Source organism: Lepisosteus oculatus, chromosome 18, assembly GCF_040954835.1.
Source record: "Lepisosteus oculatus isolate fLepOcu1 chromosome 18, fLepOcu1.hap2, whole genome shotgun sequence".
Lineage (NCBI taxonomy): Eukaryota > Metazoa > Chordata > Actinopteri > Semionotiformes > Lepisosteidae > Lepisosteus > Lepisosteus oculatus.
In genome coordinates this window covers 2,011,175-2,029,871 of record NC_090713.1, presented here as the reverse complement: position 1 = coordinate 2,029,871, position 18,697 = coordinate 2,011,175, and the positions used below count along the sequence as shown (strand labels likewise).

At 40.0% G+C, this 18,697-nt stretch overlaps 2 protein-coding genes across 2 annotated transcripts; both read right to left on the bottom strand.

Moving 5' to 3' along the window:
• Nucleotides 1-4,758: 4,758 nt before the first annotated feature.
• On the bottom strand, nucleotides 4,759-11,587 carry LOC102698318 (angiogenin-4-like). Its single transcript, XM_015339202.2, has 2 exons — nucleotides 11,483-11,587; nucleotides 4,759-6,011 (listed from the first exon to the last, which is right to left on the bottom strand). Exon 2 carries the CDS (start codon nucleotides 6,000-6,002, stop codon nucleotides 5,553-5,555), a length of 450 nt encoding a protein of 149 aa, XP_015194688.1. The 5' UTR covers nucleotides 6,003-6,011; nucleotides 11,483-11,587; the 3' UTR covers nucleotides 4,759-5,552.
• A 769-nt stretch (nucleotides 11,588-12,356) lies between these two features.
• On the bottom strand, nucleotides 12,357-17,527 carry LOC102698116 (B-type lectin plumieribetin-like). Its single transcript, XM_015339201.2, has 4 exons — nucleotides 17,464-17,527; nucleotides 16,207-16,290; nucleotides 13,372-13,465; nucleotides 12,357-12,731 (listed from the first exon to the last, which is right to left on the bottom strand). Exons 2-4 carry the CDS (start codon nucleotides 16,281-16,283, stop codon nucleotides 12,459-12,461), a joined length of 444 nt encoding a protein of 147 aa, XP_015194687.1. The 5' UTR covers nucleotides 16,284-16,290; nucleotides 17,464-17,527; the 3' UTR covers nucleotides 12,357-12,458.
• Between the last annotated feature and the right edge of the window lie 1,170 nt (nucleotides 17,528-18,697).

Here is an 18,697-nt window from a genome sequence, read left to right as displayed (position 1 = left end):
CCTAGACAGTAGGTACTACATTAATAAGTAACTCAAACAATAATAATTCAAATCTCATTTCATGTATCAAATACAGCATCTCATTTACACAATTATAGCACCTGAATCACTCTCAATCATATCAATCACTGCTCTTCTCCTTCACTGTTTCAGATCTTGCTGTGTCACTTATTGGGACGTCATTTCAGGTAGGGACCACGAGCCAGACGTTTACATTATATGTGTACTGTGTTATTGTGGAAATGTTGCACAACTGTCCAAGAAAAAAGTAATTTAACTTCAACAAGTTTTGAAATATTTTATTGCCATTCCAGAGTTGTCACATTCACATAACATAAGAAAGTCTTCCTTCGTCATACCGCTGGATTTTAATTTATATAATGGAAGCGGTAACTCACAAGATGTTTCTTATAGCTGAAAGTTGTTATGAGGGAAAGTTCACCTACTACTCTACAAACTCATTGGAATTAGCTGCATGTTCAGTACTTTGAACTATAAGGTGGATAGAAGGATTTATGTTTCTCTGACAAAAGCATGTTAGAGGGGAACATCTGATAACACACTGCCCTATCACGGCATTTCATTCTTTAAATTGAAGAGGAGAAGCAAAAGGATTTTTAATGGCTTTACTGATCAGAATAAAGCAGATGCTAAACCTGGAATCCTATTTTGTAATTATACTTTCATCAAAGTGCACAGGGAATTTCTCAGCATTACAGCCGATGACAATGTATCTGGAGCTTTTACCCCGCTGTATTCACAAGGGGCCGAGTGGACCCTCCTTGATGCTTACAGGTGAGAACTTGGAAGGGTGAGGTGCTTTGGTGCAGGTCGCCACCCACAGGCGTGCCCCCTTTGTCACAGACTTCTTGAATTTGTTTTTTTGTGGCATCGATGATGAATCTGTTCTTCTCTTTGCAGGGGTTGTTCATGCACCTTTGACTCATCTCAGTGTTGCAGTCTTTGACACTCATGCCTTCTCTATGGTAATGCTGTCTTAAGAACTTCTGATAGGGGGGTCTCATTGGCAGGGGGTGGACAGCGTCCCAACACAGGCACTACAATCACAAACACGAGGAGTAGCAGCAGAGTGGCAATCATCTGGGTCATCATGTTTCTCTATAATCAGAAGGAGGGAGAAAGATTCATGGGCTCCTTTCCACTGAGTTCAGCTCACTTTTACTTTCACTCAGTTTGACAGTGCCATGCTGTTTCTACCAGTATGGAGGAGAGTTTAAATTTCAATGAACATCAGTAAGATTGTGAATAAGAGGCAGCCATCCAGCCCATCTTACTCTGTGAAAAGAATTCTCATGTTTCTGTTCTGAGCTGCAAAGGTACAATGAAATTTTGAAATACTATGATATAATTGATGCAAACAAGTTAAAGCAATAAACTGGGTCTCTGAAGGTGAATTAATTTTACTGTAGTTCCCCCCATGACACTTACAGGGTCTTCACAGGAACCTAATCAGTATCAAAGAATACAATTACTATGGTATTTATGAGCGCTAACAATAACAAAAATGAATAACATTTTTTTAATATAGTGCAATTCTGCTTTCTCTACTAGTCTCAACTAGTCTCTATTTTTGTAATGACTAACAGAACAAATTAATAATAATGGCTTAACTTATATAGCACTTTTCTGGACACCCCACTCAAAGCACTTTACAGGTAATGGGGACTCCCCTCCACCACCACCAATGTGCAGCATCCACCTGGATGATGCGACGGCAGCCATAGTGCGCCAGAACGCACACTACACACCAGCTATCAGTGGGGAGGAGAGCAGAGTAATGAAGCCAATTCATAAATAGGGATTATTAGGAGGCCATGATTGGTCAGGGCCAATAGGAAATTTGGCCAGGACACCAGGGTTACACCCCTACTCTTTTCAAGAAACACCCTGGGATTTTTAATGAGAGTCAGCCTCAGTTTTATGTCTCATCTGAAAGACGGCACCTGTTTACAGTATAGTGTCCCCATCACTATACTGGGGCATTAGGACCCACATGGACCACAGGGTGAGCACCCCCTGCTGGCCCCACTAACACCTCTTCCAGCAGCAACCTTAGTTCTTCCCAGAACGTCTCCCATCCACGTACTGACCAGGCTCACACCTGCTTAGCTTCAGTAGGTTGCCAGTTGTGAGTTGCAGGGTGATATGGCTGCTGGCCGACAGCTTGTAGCAAAATACAAGGCCTAGAGTGACCGGACTTCGGAGGATTGGGATCCTATGTGAGGTTCTTCAGAAAGGAAGGTTTGGAGTGGAGATAGTATGCGAAGATGTGGTCAAGTAGAAAAGCAGGGTCCAAAATCCGGGAAGGCGTCTAGGGAGCGCCCGTACCAAATCGGGAGGCGAAACGTAGTCGGAGAGAAGCGTAGAGTCGAATTGCCAGGAATCTAACACTAGTAAATGCGGGTAGGGAACGTACAAGTAAGGAGCTCAGGGAGGAGACCTCAATCGTGAGCAAGGAAAGGAAGACTAGTGAGGGTTTAAATAGTACTGAGAAGATTGGTGTGTGAACGTTTGGGGTGAGAAGAGCTTGTGGGAATGCAGGAGCACATGGATGCTTGAATGCGATTCATGACATAGAGCAGTTTCCTACAGTATTGCTCAGGATTACAAATGGTATATCTATCTATCTGTATTTGCATGTTCGTGCATCCTTGTTGTTTGCTGGTAAGAAGTTACTTAACATTTGCCATCATGCTGCCCCTTAATTCATTCAAGGACATATGAAATAGAACAAACCCTTTCTCTCAGATGTACAGGAACATCCAGGATTAGAGAGTCTTCAGACATCTTTAGAGTTTGACTGGTTCCGTACTGTAGTCCTGAAGAATGGCAGGGTTAGGGTTAGAGTTAGGCTGTCAGTCTTGTGTACTGACCTCTTCAAGCCTGTTGTACTCAATAATGGGGGACCAATGGAGAGGGCAGGGAGAGGCCTCCAAAGTTTCAGGAGGCAAAGGTTAAAGCCAATAAAAGAACAAATATAGGCCCTGGGTTCAGAGAGTAAACAGGATAGCAGCCCTACAAAAACAGGTCAAGCAGCTTCTTTTACAGTCGGACAAGGGTACTCTGAGGCTGTTGGTGAAGAGCTGCTGACAGCAACAGACAAGTGCAGGAAAAATAGTCCCTCTGTATTCCTGCAGCAGGTTCTTGCAGGACAAGGCTGAACAACTTTTCCTGACATTTGGAATGCTAGAGCTTTGGCAAAGTTCAGTTTCAGTGTGTAGGCTTCCCCAAGCACACTAACACACTAAAAGATAGGGTAGTTTTAGCTATTCCTCAGTTATTAGCAATTAATTAACTGAATTTATTCATGGAGATCAGATGATTCTCTGATGATTAAGATGATTGTCTTATTAATCTCAAAAAGCAAAGCTAAAGAAGATCTGATGGAGCATACAATAGCTTTTAAGAAAAAAAAGTGAATGATTATATAAATAAAAAACTTTAAAGACAAAACAATATACTGTACAGAATTGCCTATGAGAATAAAAAAGAAAACCACATTGGTTTTGGAAAAAGGTGGAAAAGTTGACTACTTTGAAGTACAGTGAGCATCTATTGTTTTGAGGAGATGCACAGAATATTTACCCAATAGCAGACATCCTAACAACTTTATATGGTCTCAACTAGTTTGCATACATTTTGATCAAAATTCAAGTGATTTAACTACATATTTCTCTTGGTATTTAAATATATAGAAAATATGTATTTAAATGAGCATGGTTGAGTTTAAAACATGATCAATAAAGAAATATTGTATGGAGGACAACACAGAGACACACTACAAAAACAGAGGATACTTACAAGCTAAATATATTGCAGGTGAGGAAAGAGAAATGTCTGCAGCTCAGTATGTTTGAGGAGGAATCATTACCTTATATGCATATTGAGGAGTAAGTGTTTATAAGATGAGATAAGACCACTTTATTGGCCATATACAATTTCTTGCATCATCAATGTCTTTTCACATACCCCAGCTTGCTCTTCATGAGACACACAGACAGGGAGAGAAGCTGGGGGGTGGAGCACAGGGTCAGACATTTATACAGTGCCCCTGGAGCAGTTGGGGGTTAAGGGCCTTGCTCAGGGGCCCATCAGAGTAGGATTCCTCTGCCAGCTACAGGATTTGAACTGGCAACCTCCCAGCCCCAGGCACAAATCCTTAGCCATAGAGCCACCACACTGCCTCATTTATAGTTGGAAACTGGATGCCAGACGGTAAGATGTGCCAGTAGATCTCGGAAGAGACAGGGATCATGCATCTTTCAGGAATCTATAGTTGCATAATCTGTTAGAACTGATCTACAGAATAAAAATATTCCAAATGCATTTAAACACTTTTCAGCATTTCCTCAACTGTACAGCGGCAGCTAATGCAAGTTTCATTGCGTGAAGAATCAGTGACAAAGCAGATTTTGACAGCCATGATGAGACCAGAGGCAGTATGCACAGTACGTCTCTCAGCTCCAGGGTTTTTTTGCAGATTTAAATCCAGCCAAGGGTGCCTTCTGTGTGCAGTTTGCATGATCTCCCAATGTCCATCTTTCTATTGTTCTGTCTCAGTGCTCTGGCTTCCTTTCACAACTCACAGATATGGTGGTTATGGTGATTGCTGTCCTTAAATTGTCATTGTTTATGTGTGTGCCCTGTGTTGGAACTGCAGGGTGCGGTCTCCCATTGTGCCCCTAAGCTTCCAGAATAGGAAGATGCTTCCCAGAAAGCATCTGAGAGAGAGGACAATAAACACCCTGGACAATTTGATTTTTCACAGAATCACAGAATGGTTTATTTCTGTAACGGGAGTTGCCAATTTGCAACAATGTGATAGTATATTTATTGTTATGTATTCTATGATATGCTAGTATTTCTAGACAGTACAGTAGGTAGTACATTAAAGAATAATTCAAACAATCATATTTTAAAAAAGCACTGCCCTAGCACCTCAATTTTTCATTGTAACTTCAATCACTCCTCTCACCCTCCAAAATTATTGTCTTATCCACAGTCTCAACTAGAAATAATTTTGAGCTCAATGTAGACCAGTATGATCCCTTGTGCCCAACACATTCAAACCCAGCTGTTTTGGGTCTTGCTGTGTCACTTGCTGGGATCCACTGAGGTTCATTATTTTAAGTAGAGAGCACAAGCCAGTTATTTTTTAACAATTTGAGAGCTTTTGCATTAATATAAGAAAGTCTTCCTTCATCATAACATTGATTTTCAATTCTTAAAAAGTGATTGGTAACTCCAAAGATGTCTCTTCTACCTGATAGTTGTTTAGAGGGAATGATCCACCCACTACTCTACAAACACATTGGAGCCGACTGCATATACAATATTTTAAACTATATGGTGTCAAGAAGGATTTATGTTTCTCTGACAAAAGCATGTTAGAGGGGAACATCGGGTTATACACTGCCCCTTCACAGAGCTGCATACATTAAATCACCTAAATACAATGGAAGGAGAAGGTTAGGGATTTTTAAATGGCTTTACTGATCAGAATAAAGCAGACAACAGGCTAACCCGGAATCCTATTCTGGAATAATACCCTCCTCAAAGTGCACAGGGAATTTATCTGCATCACAGCCGATGACAATGTATCTGGTGCTTTTGGACCCCTTGTATTGACAAGGGGGGCGACTGGACCCCCCTGAGTGCTTGCAGGTGACAACTTGGAAAGGTTGTGTGCTTTGGCGCAGGTTGCCCTCACCCAGGGGCGTGCCCGCTTTGTCACAGACATCTTGAATCTGGTTTGTTGTGGCATCGAGGATGAAGCTGTTCATCTCCTTGCAGGGCTTATTCAAGCACCGTTGACTCATTGCAGTGTTGCAGTCTTTGACACTCATGCCTCCTCTATGGTAATGCTGTCTTAAGAACTTCTGATAGCGTATCTCATAATCAGGGGGTGGACAGCGTCCCAACACAGGCACTGCAATCATTACCACAAGGAAGAGCAGCAGAATGGCCATCGTCTGGGTCATCGTGTTTCTCTATAATCAGAAGGAGGCAGAAAAATTCATAAACTCTATGAATTTCCATTACGTTTATTGTTTGACAGTGCTCTACTCTGCTGTTTCATACAGAAGCTTATTAGTGCCATGACCAGCAATAACAGTAACACTAAGCCAACTGTAGGTATAACTTTTGCTATCATTTTAAATGTATTCTGGTCAATGTTTGTGGAGTAGGCAAAATCCACAGTACAGTATGTACAGTACACGTTTCTGAAGTTTCACATGAAGAATAACATGCCTTTGTAAAGCCGTGCCATTTCTGCTTTTCACATAAATGTTGAAAACGACACACATTTGGGAATGCTCACCCAGGAATGCTCACTGACCGGGTGTTCTGCTTCATGCATACAAAAGACAGTACATGTGGTCCTTTAGACTTATTAACTGGCACAAAGAGAAGTGTGATGATATTCTTCTATTGTTAAGGTCAATGCTAGATTGTATGGGACAGTATTATTGCATGTATATTACAAGATATTAATATAAGGCAATATTGTTCACAAATAAATTATTATTTTTCTAGTTTACAAGCAATATAACCTCCCTGAAATGCAAAACTATTTATTTTTCTCTGTGGCACAGATAAGGTTCTGTACTAATAAACTCTCCACCTGTATGGTGGAGAGTTTAAATTTCAATAAACATCAGAAAGTTTGCGTAAAAGAGGAGTTCATCATGCTTATCTTTCTCTTTTTTCTGAGCTGCAAAAATAGTGTGATATATTCAGTATCAAAACAATTCCAAGGTTAAAACAATATAGCAGGTCTGGGAAGGTGTATTCTACTATAGTCCTTCAAGGCCTATACTACAAGACTTTAAAGGTTCATCACAGGAACAGAACAGTATAAAAGTTTATATATATTAAGCTATTTATGAGAGATATACCATATATTTTTTTATTTAGGGTAATTTTTCTTACTTCTTAGTGTGTAGTGTGCTCTCTGAAGGCACCAGTTTTGTAGGGTTTGGGCATTTACTGGGACAATTATTAATTGTAGCAGTAAATCACAAAATTGATTCTTTTGATGGCTTTAGAATCCAACCATGCGATATAACTCAAACAACGCACACACACAGGTACTAATACACGAGGATACATTTATTAATACATAGAATATGCATATAAACCTAACAGATCTTATCGAGAGGGTTATCAGAATACAAAAGGTATATATTCAGTCAGTTACAAAGAGTTACATATATCAAGAGGACATACGTTCAGTATATCATTCATTTAGACCATTTCGTAAATGAACTTGGTTATAACTTCTACATTAGATACTCAAAACAAGTACATAACTCTTAGGAATTAAATTGATATCAACTGGTTGGGATAACAATTGAATTCTCGAGCAGTAATGCATTGAAGTTGAATACTCATCCAATCTCTGGGGATTCAGATCTCCTGCTGGCACAAAGAAACAGTTGCAGGCTGTTGCTGTCCAATCCACGCTCTCTGGCTAGGTGCCAGGCTGTGCTGTGCGGCTTGCGACGGTGCGCTGCTGATGCTCACTGACCGGCTAGTTAGTGTTGGCTTTAACTAGCACAGTTTGTGCACAGGAGAAAAGATGACTGTGGGTCCCAGCAGGTCAGGAAGAAGACCGGTTCGTTCCTGATGAAGAGCTAGTTCTGAATAGTGATTCAGCTGTCCACAGTTCCGACCTGTTCACGAGGCTTGCTGCTGGTGCTAACCTCGGGTGGATCCTCTGGTTACTCTCTGGCAACCTCCGCTCTAGACTCTTAGAACAAAGGAAAGTTCTGGCACTCGGACACACTGGCCGTTCCGTGGTTGTCCGGGCTGAGTCTCAGGATGGTCAGGAGGCGCGCTGTGAGAATGTCCTGCCCTTGGGAGCCTTCTGCTCCTGGGCTGTCCTGCCCTGGAATTCTCCTTTGAATTCCCTTTAGAATAGTCTACAGAATTCTCCTGGAGCTCTGTCTTGCCTGTTTTTACGTTGAGGAACTTCAGCTCATTCATTGGCTGAAAGTTCCATGGGCATCAGAGTCCCACGTGGGTTACTCGGCCCTACCAGTCCCTGATTGTTTGATCAAGGTGAGATATGAGTCATTTACTCCTGACACTTACGAACGCAGTCCAGATGTCCATCTGGCACTCCCTAGACAGATAGGCGCCAATGGATGACCATTGATCATGATAGCCAGGCTTAGCTAAGTGCATCCCCCTTTGGAAGCTGTCCCTTATCAAAGGAAAACATCTTTAAATCAGCCTGCATGAATAGTTTCTCTGTGGCTGCACCACAGGGATGAACAGAGAGATGAGGCCTCATTTGGGAAAGCACAGAAACACTTAATTCTGTCTTATTAATAAGCCTCGCCGCTACAAGTGTCATTAATTATTTTTAGGTAATGACCCTATAAGTTATTTTTTATCCTGATTGCCTTCAACATTCACACCATGGCTGCCAATAACCACAATTTCTATTTTGAAAAATTGTTTTTATTCGTACAATGTTAAGCCTGAATCCAGTGGAAAGGGAATGAATACAGAATAGTTGCATAATCAACATAGCTGTACAGTAAATCCTGGGTTGTGTCATTTAGCTAGTTCAGCAAGGCTCCACTGGGAGCTGAGTTTTGGGTTATTCTGCCAGAACTCACTCAGCATTCAATGAAAGAGTAACTTCTAATATGTACAGGGCTCCTGCAGGTGAAGATTGAGGGACACACTTCTGCTCCAGTCAATGTTAACCCTCTTTGGAGGTTTGGAGCACGCACAAGCACAAACATGAATAGCAATGACTGATATCCATGTCAGAGGTGCATTCCTGCCAACATTCGTCCTCTATGTAGTATAGATGTTGTTGCATAAAGGCATAAAGATTTGTTTTGTCTTCCTCTAAATGTTCAAAACTGAAAACTGAGACAAGGTGTTACGATCCCTGCCTCCCGGCAACGGAGGAGGCAGAAGTAGGCGTAGCCCCTATCCATCAGTTCACCTATCAGTTTTCCCATTCACCACCACACCCCCGTCTCATCCTACTTAAACACCTGTCCTTCCCTACCTCGTTGCTCAGTATTGGTTTTCCCTTTCGAGCTTCCTGGTTGCGCTACTTCTACTCTGTGTTCGTCTTGGCTTTCGGTTTGCGGTTTTTCCCTTTGGACTTCGGCTTTTCGGATCTCGGCTTGGATTGGTTACTTTCGCTCTGTTTTGGATTACTGGCTACCCCTGGATTCTCGGATTGCTCTACGGACTACGACTTCGGATCTCGCTTCGGCTTCGGTACTCGTTCCCTTTCGGATATCTGGCTTCCCCTGGACTCTCGGCTCGTTCCTACGATTACGGTTTGCTTTCGGATAACGACTTGGTTTTGTTCGCTCCTGCAAGTGGGTTCACTCACTGGTTCGGTCCCTATTACCGAACCCATAACACAAGGGAGGACAGGCAAAAGAGTGAGTTTCCTCAATTGGATAAAATAGTTGGATGGTTGGTGTTTATGTTAGGGTTCTCAGAACATATACAGTAAGGGGGGTTTGGGAGGTTTTACCTTACAAATAAATTATACTGTAGCTGTATTTATGCGTTTGCTCTGGCAAAAAAAGACATATACAGTAGTAAGAGAGCAAATGTCGAGCAAATGGCAGAACCACATTTCCCAGAGAGCAATATGGGACAACCTGTCATCTTCCATCACCTGACCAATGGGTGTAAGACAATTAGTCTGGTAACAGTTTAAACACAGGAAGTGGGTCCCGGTTTCTATTGGCCTCTGCTGTCTTGAAAGAGAACAGAGCCTCTGAAATGCTCCCATCCTGAGGGAAAAACTAACTGAAGAGCCCATGGACATTTTTGGAAAAGAGGTTTTTGGATCTGAGAGTTTTGGTTTTTTGAGGCTGGTGAGCAACTTACAGTAGTTGCCTGATTGTGTATTGAGAGAGTACAGATAATTGTCTCTTTTACAACTAAGGGAAACTTAGTTTTTAATTGCATTTTTTCTCACTGTATTAATAAAAGAGCCTTGTTTTACCTTTATGGTTGTTCTATCATGCTCCCTATTGTGTCACATACAGTATGAAGTAACACCTCACCATGGCCAGGTGTATTATTAAGATGACTACTAAATTAATTATTCTACTGTTTGTGACATGAAACACTAATTGAAAAATTAGGATTCTCCAAGTAATATCGGGTTGTCTGGTTGTGTGATACCACAGAGCATTCTTGAAAAAAACAGGAGTATGTGGTATAAGCACAGTACATTTTAATCTGTTACCTGTGTTTTGGCCTTATTTTTTTAAGGTACCAGTTTTACTGTAAACCTGAAGAACTGAAGGGTTAGGGTTAGGGTTGGGCTGTCAGTCTTGTGTACTGGCCTCTTCAAGCCTGTTGTGCTAATTAATGGGTGACCAATGGAGAGGAAAGGGAGAGGCTTCCAAAGTTTCAGGAGGCAAAGGTTAAAGCCAATAAAAGAATATATATATATACTGTAGGCCCTGGGTTCAGAGAGCAAACAGAATAGCAGCCCTACAGAAACAGGTCAAGCAACTTGTTTTACAGTCGGACAAAGGTACTTGTGGGTGAAGAGCTGCTGACAGCAACAGACAAGTGCAGGAAAAATAGTCCATCTGTATTCCTGCAGCAAGTTCTTGCAGGACAAGGCTGAACATCTTTTCCTGACATCTGGAATGCTAGAGCTTGGGCAAAGTTCAGCTTCAGTGTGTAGGCTCCCCCAATCACACTTACACACTAACGGATAGGGTAGTTTGAGCTATTCTTCAGTTATTAGCAATTAATTAACTGTGATGAATTTACTCATGGAGATCAGATGATTCTCTCATTTATTAGGCAGGATTTTCTTATTAATCTCAAAAGGCATTTTGCTAAAGATCTAATGGAGCATACAGAAGCTTTTAAGAAAAAAGTGAATTACTATGGAAATAAAAACTGGAAAGATAAAACTATATACTGTTTAGCATTGCCTATGAGAATTAAAAAGAAAACCACATTGGTTTTGAGAAAAGATAGAAAGATAGGAAGCTGATTCCAAAAGCACTGAGTGTGTATTATTTTATATTTTGAGAAGATGCAGATGAACTGTATTCAATAGCAGACAACCTTGCAAGCTTATATGGCCTCAACTAGTTTGCATACATTTTGATCAAAATTCCAAGTGTATGATTCATCTATATATATTTCACTTGGTATTAAAAGATGAATGAAATATGTATTTAGGCGAGCATGCAAAGGAACAGCTGTGGACCCTTCTTCGGGTGTGAAGGCTCCACAGCCAAAACGCTGTTTCCTTTCTCCTCTTTTCAGCATAGAATAAACCTTTACTTGTTCCTTTTCAGCCTACACATACTGACACAGCTCCTTGAACTACTTTAGGTGAGCATATCTGAATTTAAAACAAAAAGATCAATAAACAAAAATTATATGGAGCACGACAGAATAAAAAATAATAAATATACAGTACAAACAGAGTACTTACAGTCTAAATGTATTGCAGGTGAGAAATATTTGCAGCTCAGTAGGTTTGAGGAGGGAGGACTATGGAAGGAACTTTCTTGTGTTTGTAACAGAAACTTTTCTCTTGTTACTCTCCAGGATTTGGCACAGATGGCTCTTTAAATATTTGATTAGCTGATAGCCCATTCAGATCAATATTACACTGATCTCATGAAAGTTTCTTTCAGAAATATGCAAACAAAAGTACTAAACTAAAGTGCATTCAAGATAATGATGGGAAACATCTAGACAAAGGAAAATTCATCAACATCTGAAGACATGTCTACAGACAAAATCCAGTATTAATTAATATTTCATGAGAACAAGCAGGAGTGCTGCAGGTACCTGAAGCTTTAGTGTAAAGAAGTGCAACAGACCCTCCATGTGGCGCAACTGCAAATTACACAAGGTTCAATTCCAGGACTGCAGGTGCAATTCCAGACCTGGGGTGCTATCTGCATGGAGTTTGCATGCGCTTCCCGTGTTTACATGAGTTTCCTCCACATGCTACACTTTTCTGCCGCAATCCAAAAACATACTAGCAGGTTAATTGGCTTCAAGGAAAACTGGCCCTGGTATGAGTATGTTTGTGTCTGTATCTGCTCTGTGATGGACTGGCGTCCCATCCTTTGCTGGGTTTGGCTCCGACTCACCCTGACCATGAATTGGATGAAGCAGTTGGAAAATGGATGGATAAATATCCCACTTTCCAATCTCTCAATGTCCTAGAACTCTGAACCCAGTTGACATCCCTACACAGTATTGCAGCTATGAACAAAGAATTTGTAAAAGTTGCTGTGATTCCAGATTTTAATCAGTCCCAACTTGAGTCTAAACTATAAGAAACAGATACATAATATGCTTCATGTATTTATTTATTTATTACATTTTGTGTGCTTTCCAGTGTAAAATATTTTTAGAGGTGGAGAAAACAGAACAATTTATAATGGAGCTTTCCATTAAACTTTGAGACCCTGGGATTTTGCAGAGGACCAGACTTCATGACCATCTCTTTCAACAATCAAGGTGCCGTCGTTTCTCAGCTGAAGCACGCAGTCTTTGAAGCTGTTGATGTCGGTGTAGGTGCCTGTGTGCCACATGGCTTTACCATCAGTCTTGTAGGCCACCAAGTTCGAGTCACTCTGCATAATCAGATGATCAGCATTATGTAACCCATCAGTGTTACTGGCCCAGACTGGCTTCCAGCCATACACCACAAAGTTCCCATCATCCTTGAAAAGTTCACAACATAAAGAAGTTAGTTTTCTCAATTGTAAACCTGAAACTTAAAAAAGCAAAATAACTATCAGTTCGGAAAATGGGGCTCACATAAATTGAAAACAGTAGTAAAATGCAATATATGGAAGAAGCAGCTCAAACTGCAGGTAGAAACACATTACCAGAGCTTCTGGAGGCGGATAAGAAGTTGTCAACGACAATAATTGCAGTTACAGTAACTGTATAACCAGTATAGTCTGATTCACTCTGCTGCAGTATGAACTATATTAGGGACTAAAGTTGGTGATAATTCAGAGTCTGTGCTGAATTTAGTTTTCACATGGGAAAGTGTTCAAGGAATTTACAGTGAGTAATTAAACAGCTGTAGTATTTGAGTATCATTCCTATGAAATAAAAGGCCAAAACAAAAAATAGCTTATTTTTTTCACATGAAGCTGTTTCTTAATCTTTAGATAATATCTTAAAATGTCATGGACAATTTCATTCTTGATATGGACTTGGTGAATGTTTTAAATAGAAGTATAAAAATGAAAGATTCATACTGCATGTAAGGAAGCAAATGACAAATCATGCAATTCCTGGTTTAATTTATGATCTTTGCTTAATTTGATTTGTGAAATAGGAGTCACTTACCTGAAATATAGCTTTGAAATTGCCATTTTCTGAAAGCAGATAATCTCCTTTTCTCAGCTGTTCATCTTTCCCCAACTGATGCGAAAGTTCACACCTGGAACACACCGTTTAACAAGCTAAATATAATTGTCTAAGTAAGACACGCACAATTTGTGTAAATTTGTCCTCCGTGTCAATCCGACATTAATCTCCACCTTATCTTCTCATACTTAATGTGATACGAGTACTACACTAGCAAGCTTGTGATGTGAATTTCTCTATGATCACGGGTTCGAGCCTCGGGCATGTGAGTAGGATTCCTCAAGCAGTGACTCATAAATGGTTGAGCACTGCGGTGAGGATGCTGGTCAGGATGCTTGGCTCTCAGCGACACAGTGACGTCTGTGACCTCCAAGGTGCTTGCAGATGCAGTATGTAGTTTTGAAAGTGAAGGATGCATCTCTTCTCCAGTTGACACTCAATTTGGGGAATTCTGGAGTAAACAATTTCAATAACATTTTAAACAGGTAGATGAGGACTTGAAGTGATTCTCCCAATTCTCTTCATACACACCTAATTCCTAAAAGTCTCCCCTCCTGCTAGTCAGTCAACCAAATTTCTTTTGGAACAAGAACAGAAACTTAAAAACATAACAGAGCCAGGCTATTACAGGTCTCAGGCTTGCACGAGCCCCGAACTGTGTGTGCGTCTGGCTTTTAAAGGGGGCTGGAAGGAGGCTGGAACGAGGGGCAGGTGCACAAAATCAGGTCCGAAGTGGAAGAGCTGGAGCGCCCTTAAGGAGGAGGGACTACAATTGTGACAGTCAGGACCTCGGTTTTACATCTCATCCGAAGGACAATTATATCACATTTATCATGTTTCAGTTTTAATAAATGTAATAAATCCCAAGGGTTTAGGTGTTTTGGAACAAATAAATGTGTATTCTGTCAACATACAGTATCTCTATATGAAGTCCTTTGCTGCAGCAGTTAAATTAAGTGAATCAAGTTAGATTAAGTAAATTAAATTTCAGTAAAAGTTACAAAGAAAAATCCAAAACTAATATATCTTGAAGTAGTTCAGGTGGGTAGCTGTGTCAGCATGTGTAGGCTGCAAAGGAACAAGGTTTATTCCATGCTGAAAAGAGAAGAAAGAAAACACAATGTGTTTCTGATCCCACAAGCCTTCATCCCCTCTGCTATAGTGATTGTACAGTATCTAAAATGTCATTAGATCTTCACTGAAGTCTTAATAAAACATTAACATAACTAAATGTATGTGTGAGGATGAAAGAAGTGGCTTTGTTTGCAGACTTCCTATTAGAGAGAAAATGAAACACACTTGGCCTAATTAGATAATTGGCATCCAGTGGGAGTGAGATTCCACATGAAGACAAGAGCAGATCTGATTGGCTTTGTGTGTAATTGGGCACACAGAGCTTGGAAGTGGTAAAGGGCAACCAGTCCTTATCCAGGCTCCTACACTGACTGCTCAGAAGTGAATGTAGAGCAATAGGGCAGATGAAATTCCACAGGCTGCTATGCTTTAACACCAGCAGAGAGATGATGATTAGTGTACAAAAGATACAGAGTGTTTTGCATCTCAGAGTCACTCGGGGAGAAAATTCTAGTATTTAGTTTAAAATGTTCCAGTGTCGTTATGGAAGGTGATTAGTACTGATTAAAGCTTTAAGCCAGATTAAGTGCTCTAGGTTAAATAAGTTTGTGATTAGTATAATAGAGAAAATGAGTATTTGAGAGGAGGCCTGGTGGGGGAGTTCCTAAAATTGACTGATGGAAGAGTGTATCTGAAGAGGAATTACTGTGACTGTGCTACTGAAATCTCCGTGAGAAGCACGACGGAACAGTGGACTGTGCAGGATTTTCCGAAAAGGGAATAAATTGGAGTGTGGAGGATTTTCATCTGCCAGACTCAGTGACTGTCCACTCAAAAGTGTACATTTTTAGGCGACACGCTGACTGTGAGCTGTAATAAGTGGTTCAGTGTGCTGGCATTACAAATGTTTCATGTAAACCTATAACCTCGTCCCAAATGTCTGCCTCAATTCAATAGTTCAGTCAAATTCTAACTGTGATGAAATGTGACAACAGATATAAAAGGACAGCATAGAGTTTTTTTAGTGCTTCATTCTAATTTCTCTGGCTGAGGAAATCACACTGGATGAAAGTCCCTCAAAATACCGATCCAGCTTTCTTCCATTACGGAACTAAAGTAATTGTGATTGAGTTGGGTTGGTAATACAATGTGTCAGAGGAGCACAAATGAAGTACAGTAAGAAGTGAATAAGGAAGGTGATGGAATAGAAGTTAGCAAATAAGCCCTTGGTTGGGTAGCCTGAGGTGAACTGTACTGAAGCATAAGCAGGATAGAAATGGGTACCGAGTTACTGCTTTCTGAAGTTTGTTATCACTGAATGGTTAAGTGCTGAAACAAGAAGAAATATCAGCTATATTCAGAGGTAGACATGGCACCATTTGGGTGCCTATGGAGGCAGGGTAAAGTGGGAGACAAAAGCAAAGCATTCTAGATGAATTGAACTCAAAAAAACATTTTTTAAGATGGTTTAATATAGAGTATATGCACAAAATATCCTGAAACAAAAGCTGATATTCTGTACGTTTGGCTGCTTTTTCGTTTTATCTGAAATACAAATCTTAACAGTAAAATTATCAAAAATGATCAATTTCCTTCCACTGTCCCAAAAATCTCCATGTAGTTAAGCTTATAATGACTTTTTTGTTGAAGGTATTTCAAAATGTTTAATCTATCAAAAGTATTTGTAATTGACATCGTGATACAGCTTCAATAAAATATTTTGTATTGGAATGCACTTACTGAACACATTTTCCTGATATAGGTACCACAGTCATGATCAGAAGTAACAGCATCAGCGCAGCCATCTTCTGGGTCATCTTGTTTCTGTACAATCAGAGGAAGAAAGAAAGGTTCATACTGTATACGAATGTACAAACTGCCATCTTCAGCAGACAAAGTGTTGGAAATTCAAATTTACATGTGTGAATGCAGTATTAATAGCTGGGTTACAAGGAAGAAACATCTTCAGGGGACAAACCACAGGAAGAGGCAAATATAACTTTTACATTTAAATAACACTTGTAATGTCTTATAGGCAGATTAAACGAAAACTGAGCTTTTTGGACATGATCATCAGTGTTATGTTTGATGGAAAAAAAGGTGAAGCTCAAGATGAAATGTTCATGCCCACTGTGAAATATTGCGGGGGTCTATTATGTTTTAAGATCTGAGTTTGTACTGACTCAAGCATTTTATTTAAAAGCTGTTTTGGATCGCTAACGCTACAGTACCTTCAATAACTAATAATAAATAAGAACATCTGGTTGAGCATCCCACATGACAGAAGTAACAATATACCTTCTGGTCTCGTACTTTTTTCTTAATCAGTAATTCTAAAGGCGTACTAAGTAAATAAAGTAATACATATTCACTGTTTCACAATTCAGGGTTTAAAGTTTACACACCTGATATTCATCCATTAATATTTTTGTAATAATATCCTTGCAAGATTGTTTTTTGCATGTGTAGATATTTGTACAGTATTTGTACAGAAAAAAATAATAACAGTAATAGAGAATTATTCCAAAATGCAACAAAAGAAAATTTGTATTGTGTTGACGTGTTGTATAAAACTGAATACAATTACAAAGCATCGTGGAAATGGTTAGATTGAAAATGGTTAGGTTGTGAATTGCTAACTTTTCTTCAGACGTTTCAATATGTAGCCTGATATTATGTTGCTGAACTATTGTACTATGAAGTACAATCATCTCTGATTTAGATACTCTGCGGCTGTTAAAGAACTTAAATAAATGTCAGCATAACTAATCAGCTCATCTCAGAGCATCTGAGTCTTTGCAAACAGAACCAATCTTTGAAAAGGCATAGGAAATGGTTTTATAGTGAAGGAATTGAATTCTCTGCCTTGTTGACCTCACAGTAATATACTGTAGCTCTTCTGTAGAGCAATCAAATGATCAATGAAGTAACACTGTATGGATTACAACATAAAAGAAAAGACTCACACGTACACATAAAAACACAGAGAGTACTTACAGCCTAAATGTATTGCAGACGATGAAATAAAATAATGAGGTGGAATCATTACTATATATAAGCAGTGAGGAGGAAAGGGATATGAAAGGGGATTTTGTGTTTTTTACACTTAGGTGTTCCTCTTTCTTAGTGTACATACTCTGGAACAGTTAGTTCTTTAAATATTTGATTAGTTGATAGCTCATTCAGAGCCACACCAATAGGTTAACATATGAGCAGTATTATAGAGTAAATGATAAAAAGAGACAGATGCATTAAAAATAATTAGAAGAAAATCAAAGGAAAAAAATAGTAAGGCTACAAGTGATAAAGAAAGGGGTATGGAATTGAGCGCTAAAATATATGAACAAAAAAAGTTTACAATTACAAGCAAAAGTACAGCTGTAGTAAATAAAATATATCCAGCATAATGTAAGAAAACATGTAAATGGATAAGACAGAAAAATGTAAAATTCTCAATTTTATGGGCTTCCCTTCCCATTTACTTTCTCTGCATTTGAGGTTGACAGTCCAGCCCACTGCACCTGTGTCCCCCCACCCTGAGGCCAAGGGTGGCTTTGAAAGTTTCAGAGTTCAGTGTAAAACAGGGTGCTTAAGGTCACCAGTTTGTGTCACTCCACAAAGGGGGCTTGCATGGAAATGAAGAATCCTACTGGGTTTGCAGAAAGCATATAAGTGATACAGCAAACAAGTTTTTGTGAACTTTTTATAATAATAATAATTGCTTACACTTATATAGCTCTTTTCTGGACACTCCACTCAAAGCACTTTACAGGTAATAGGGACTCCCCTCCACCACCACCAATGTGCAGCCCCACCTGGATGATGCGACGGCAGCTAGCATGCACCAGTACACTCACCAGACATCACCTATAAGTGGTGAGGAGAGCTGAGTGATGAAGCCAGTTTATAGATGGGGATTATTAGGAGGCCATAATTGGTAAAGGCCGGGAAGAAATGTGGCCATTATGCTGGGGTAAGACCTCTACGCTTTTCGAGAAGCACACTGGGATTTTTAATGACCACAGAAAACCTTGGTTTTGCATCTCATCTGAAGGAAGGAGCTTTTTTACAGCTTAGTGTCCCCGTCACTATACTGGGCCATTAGGACCCCCATAGACCACAGGGTGAGCACCCCCTGCTGGCCCCATTTACACCTATTCCAGCAGCAACCTTAGTTTTTCTCAGGAGTCTCCCATCCTAGTGCTGACCAGGCTCACACCTGCTGAGCTTT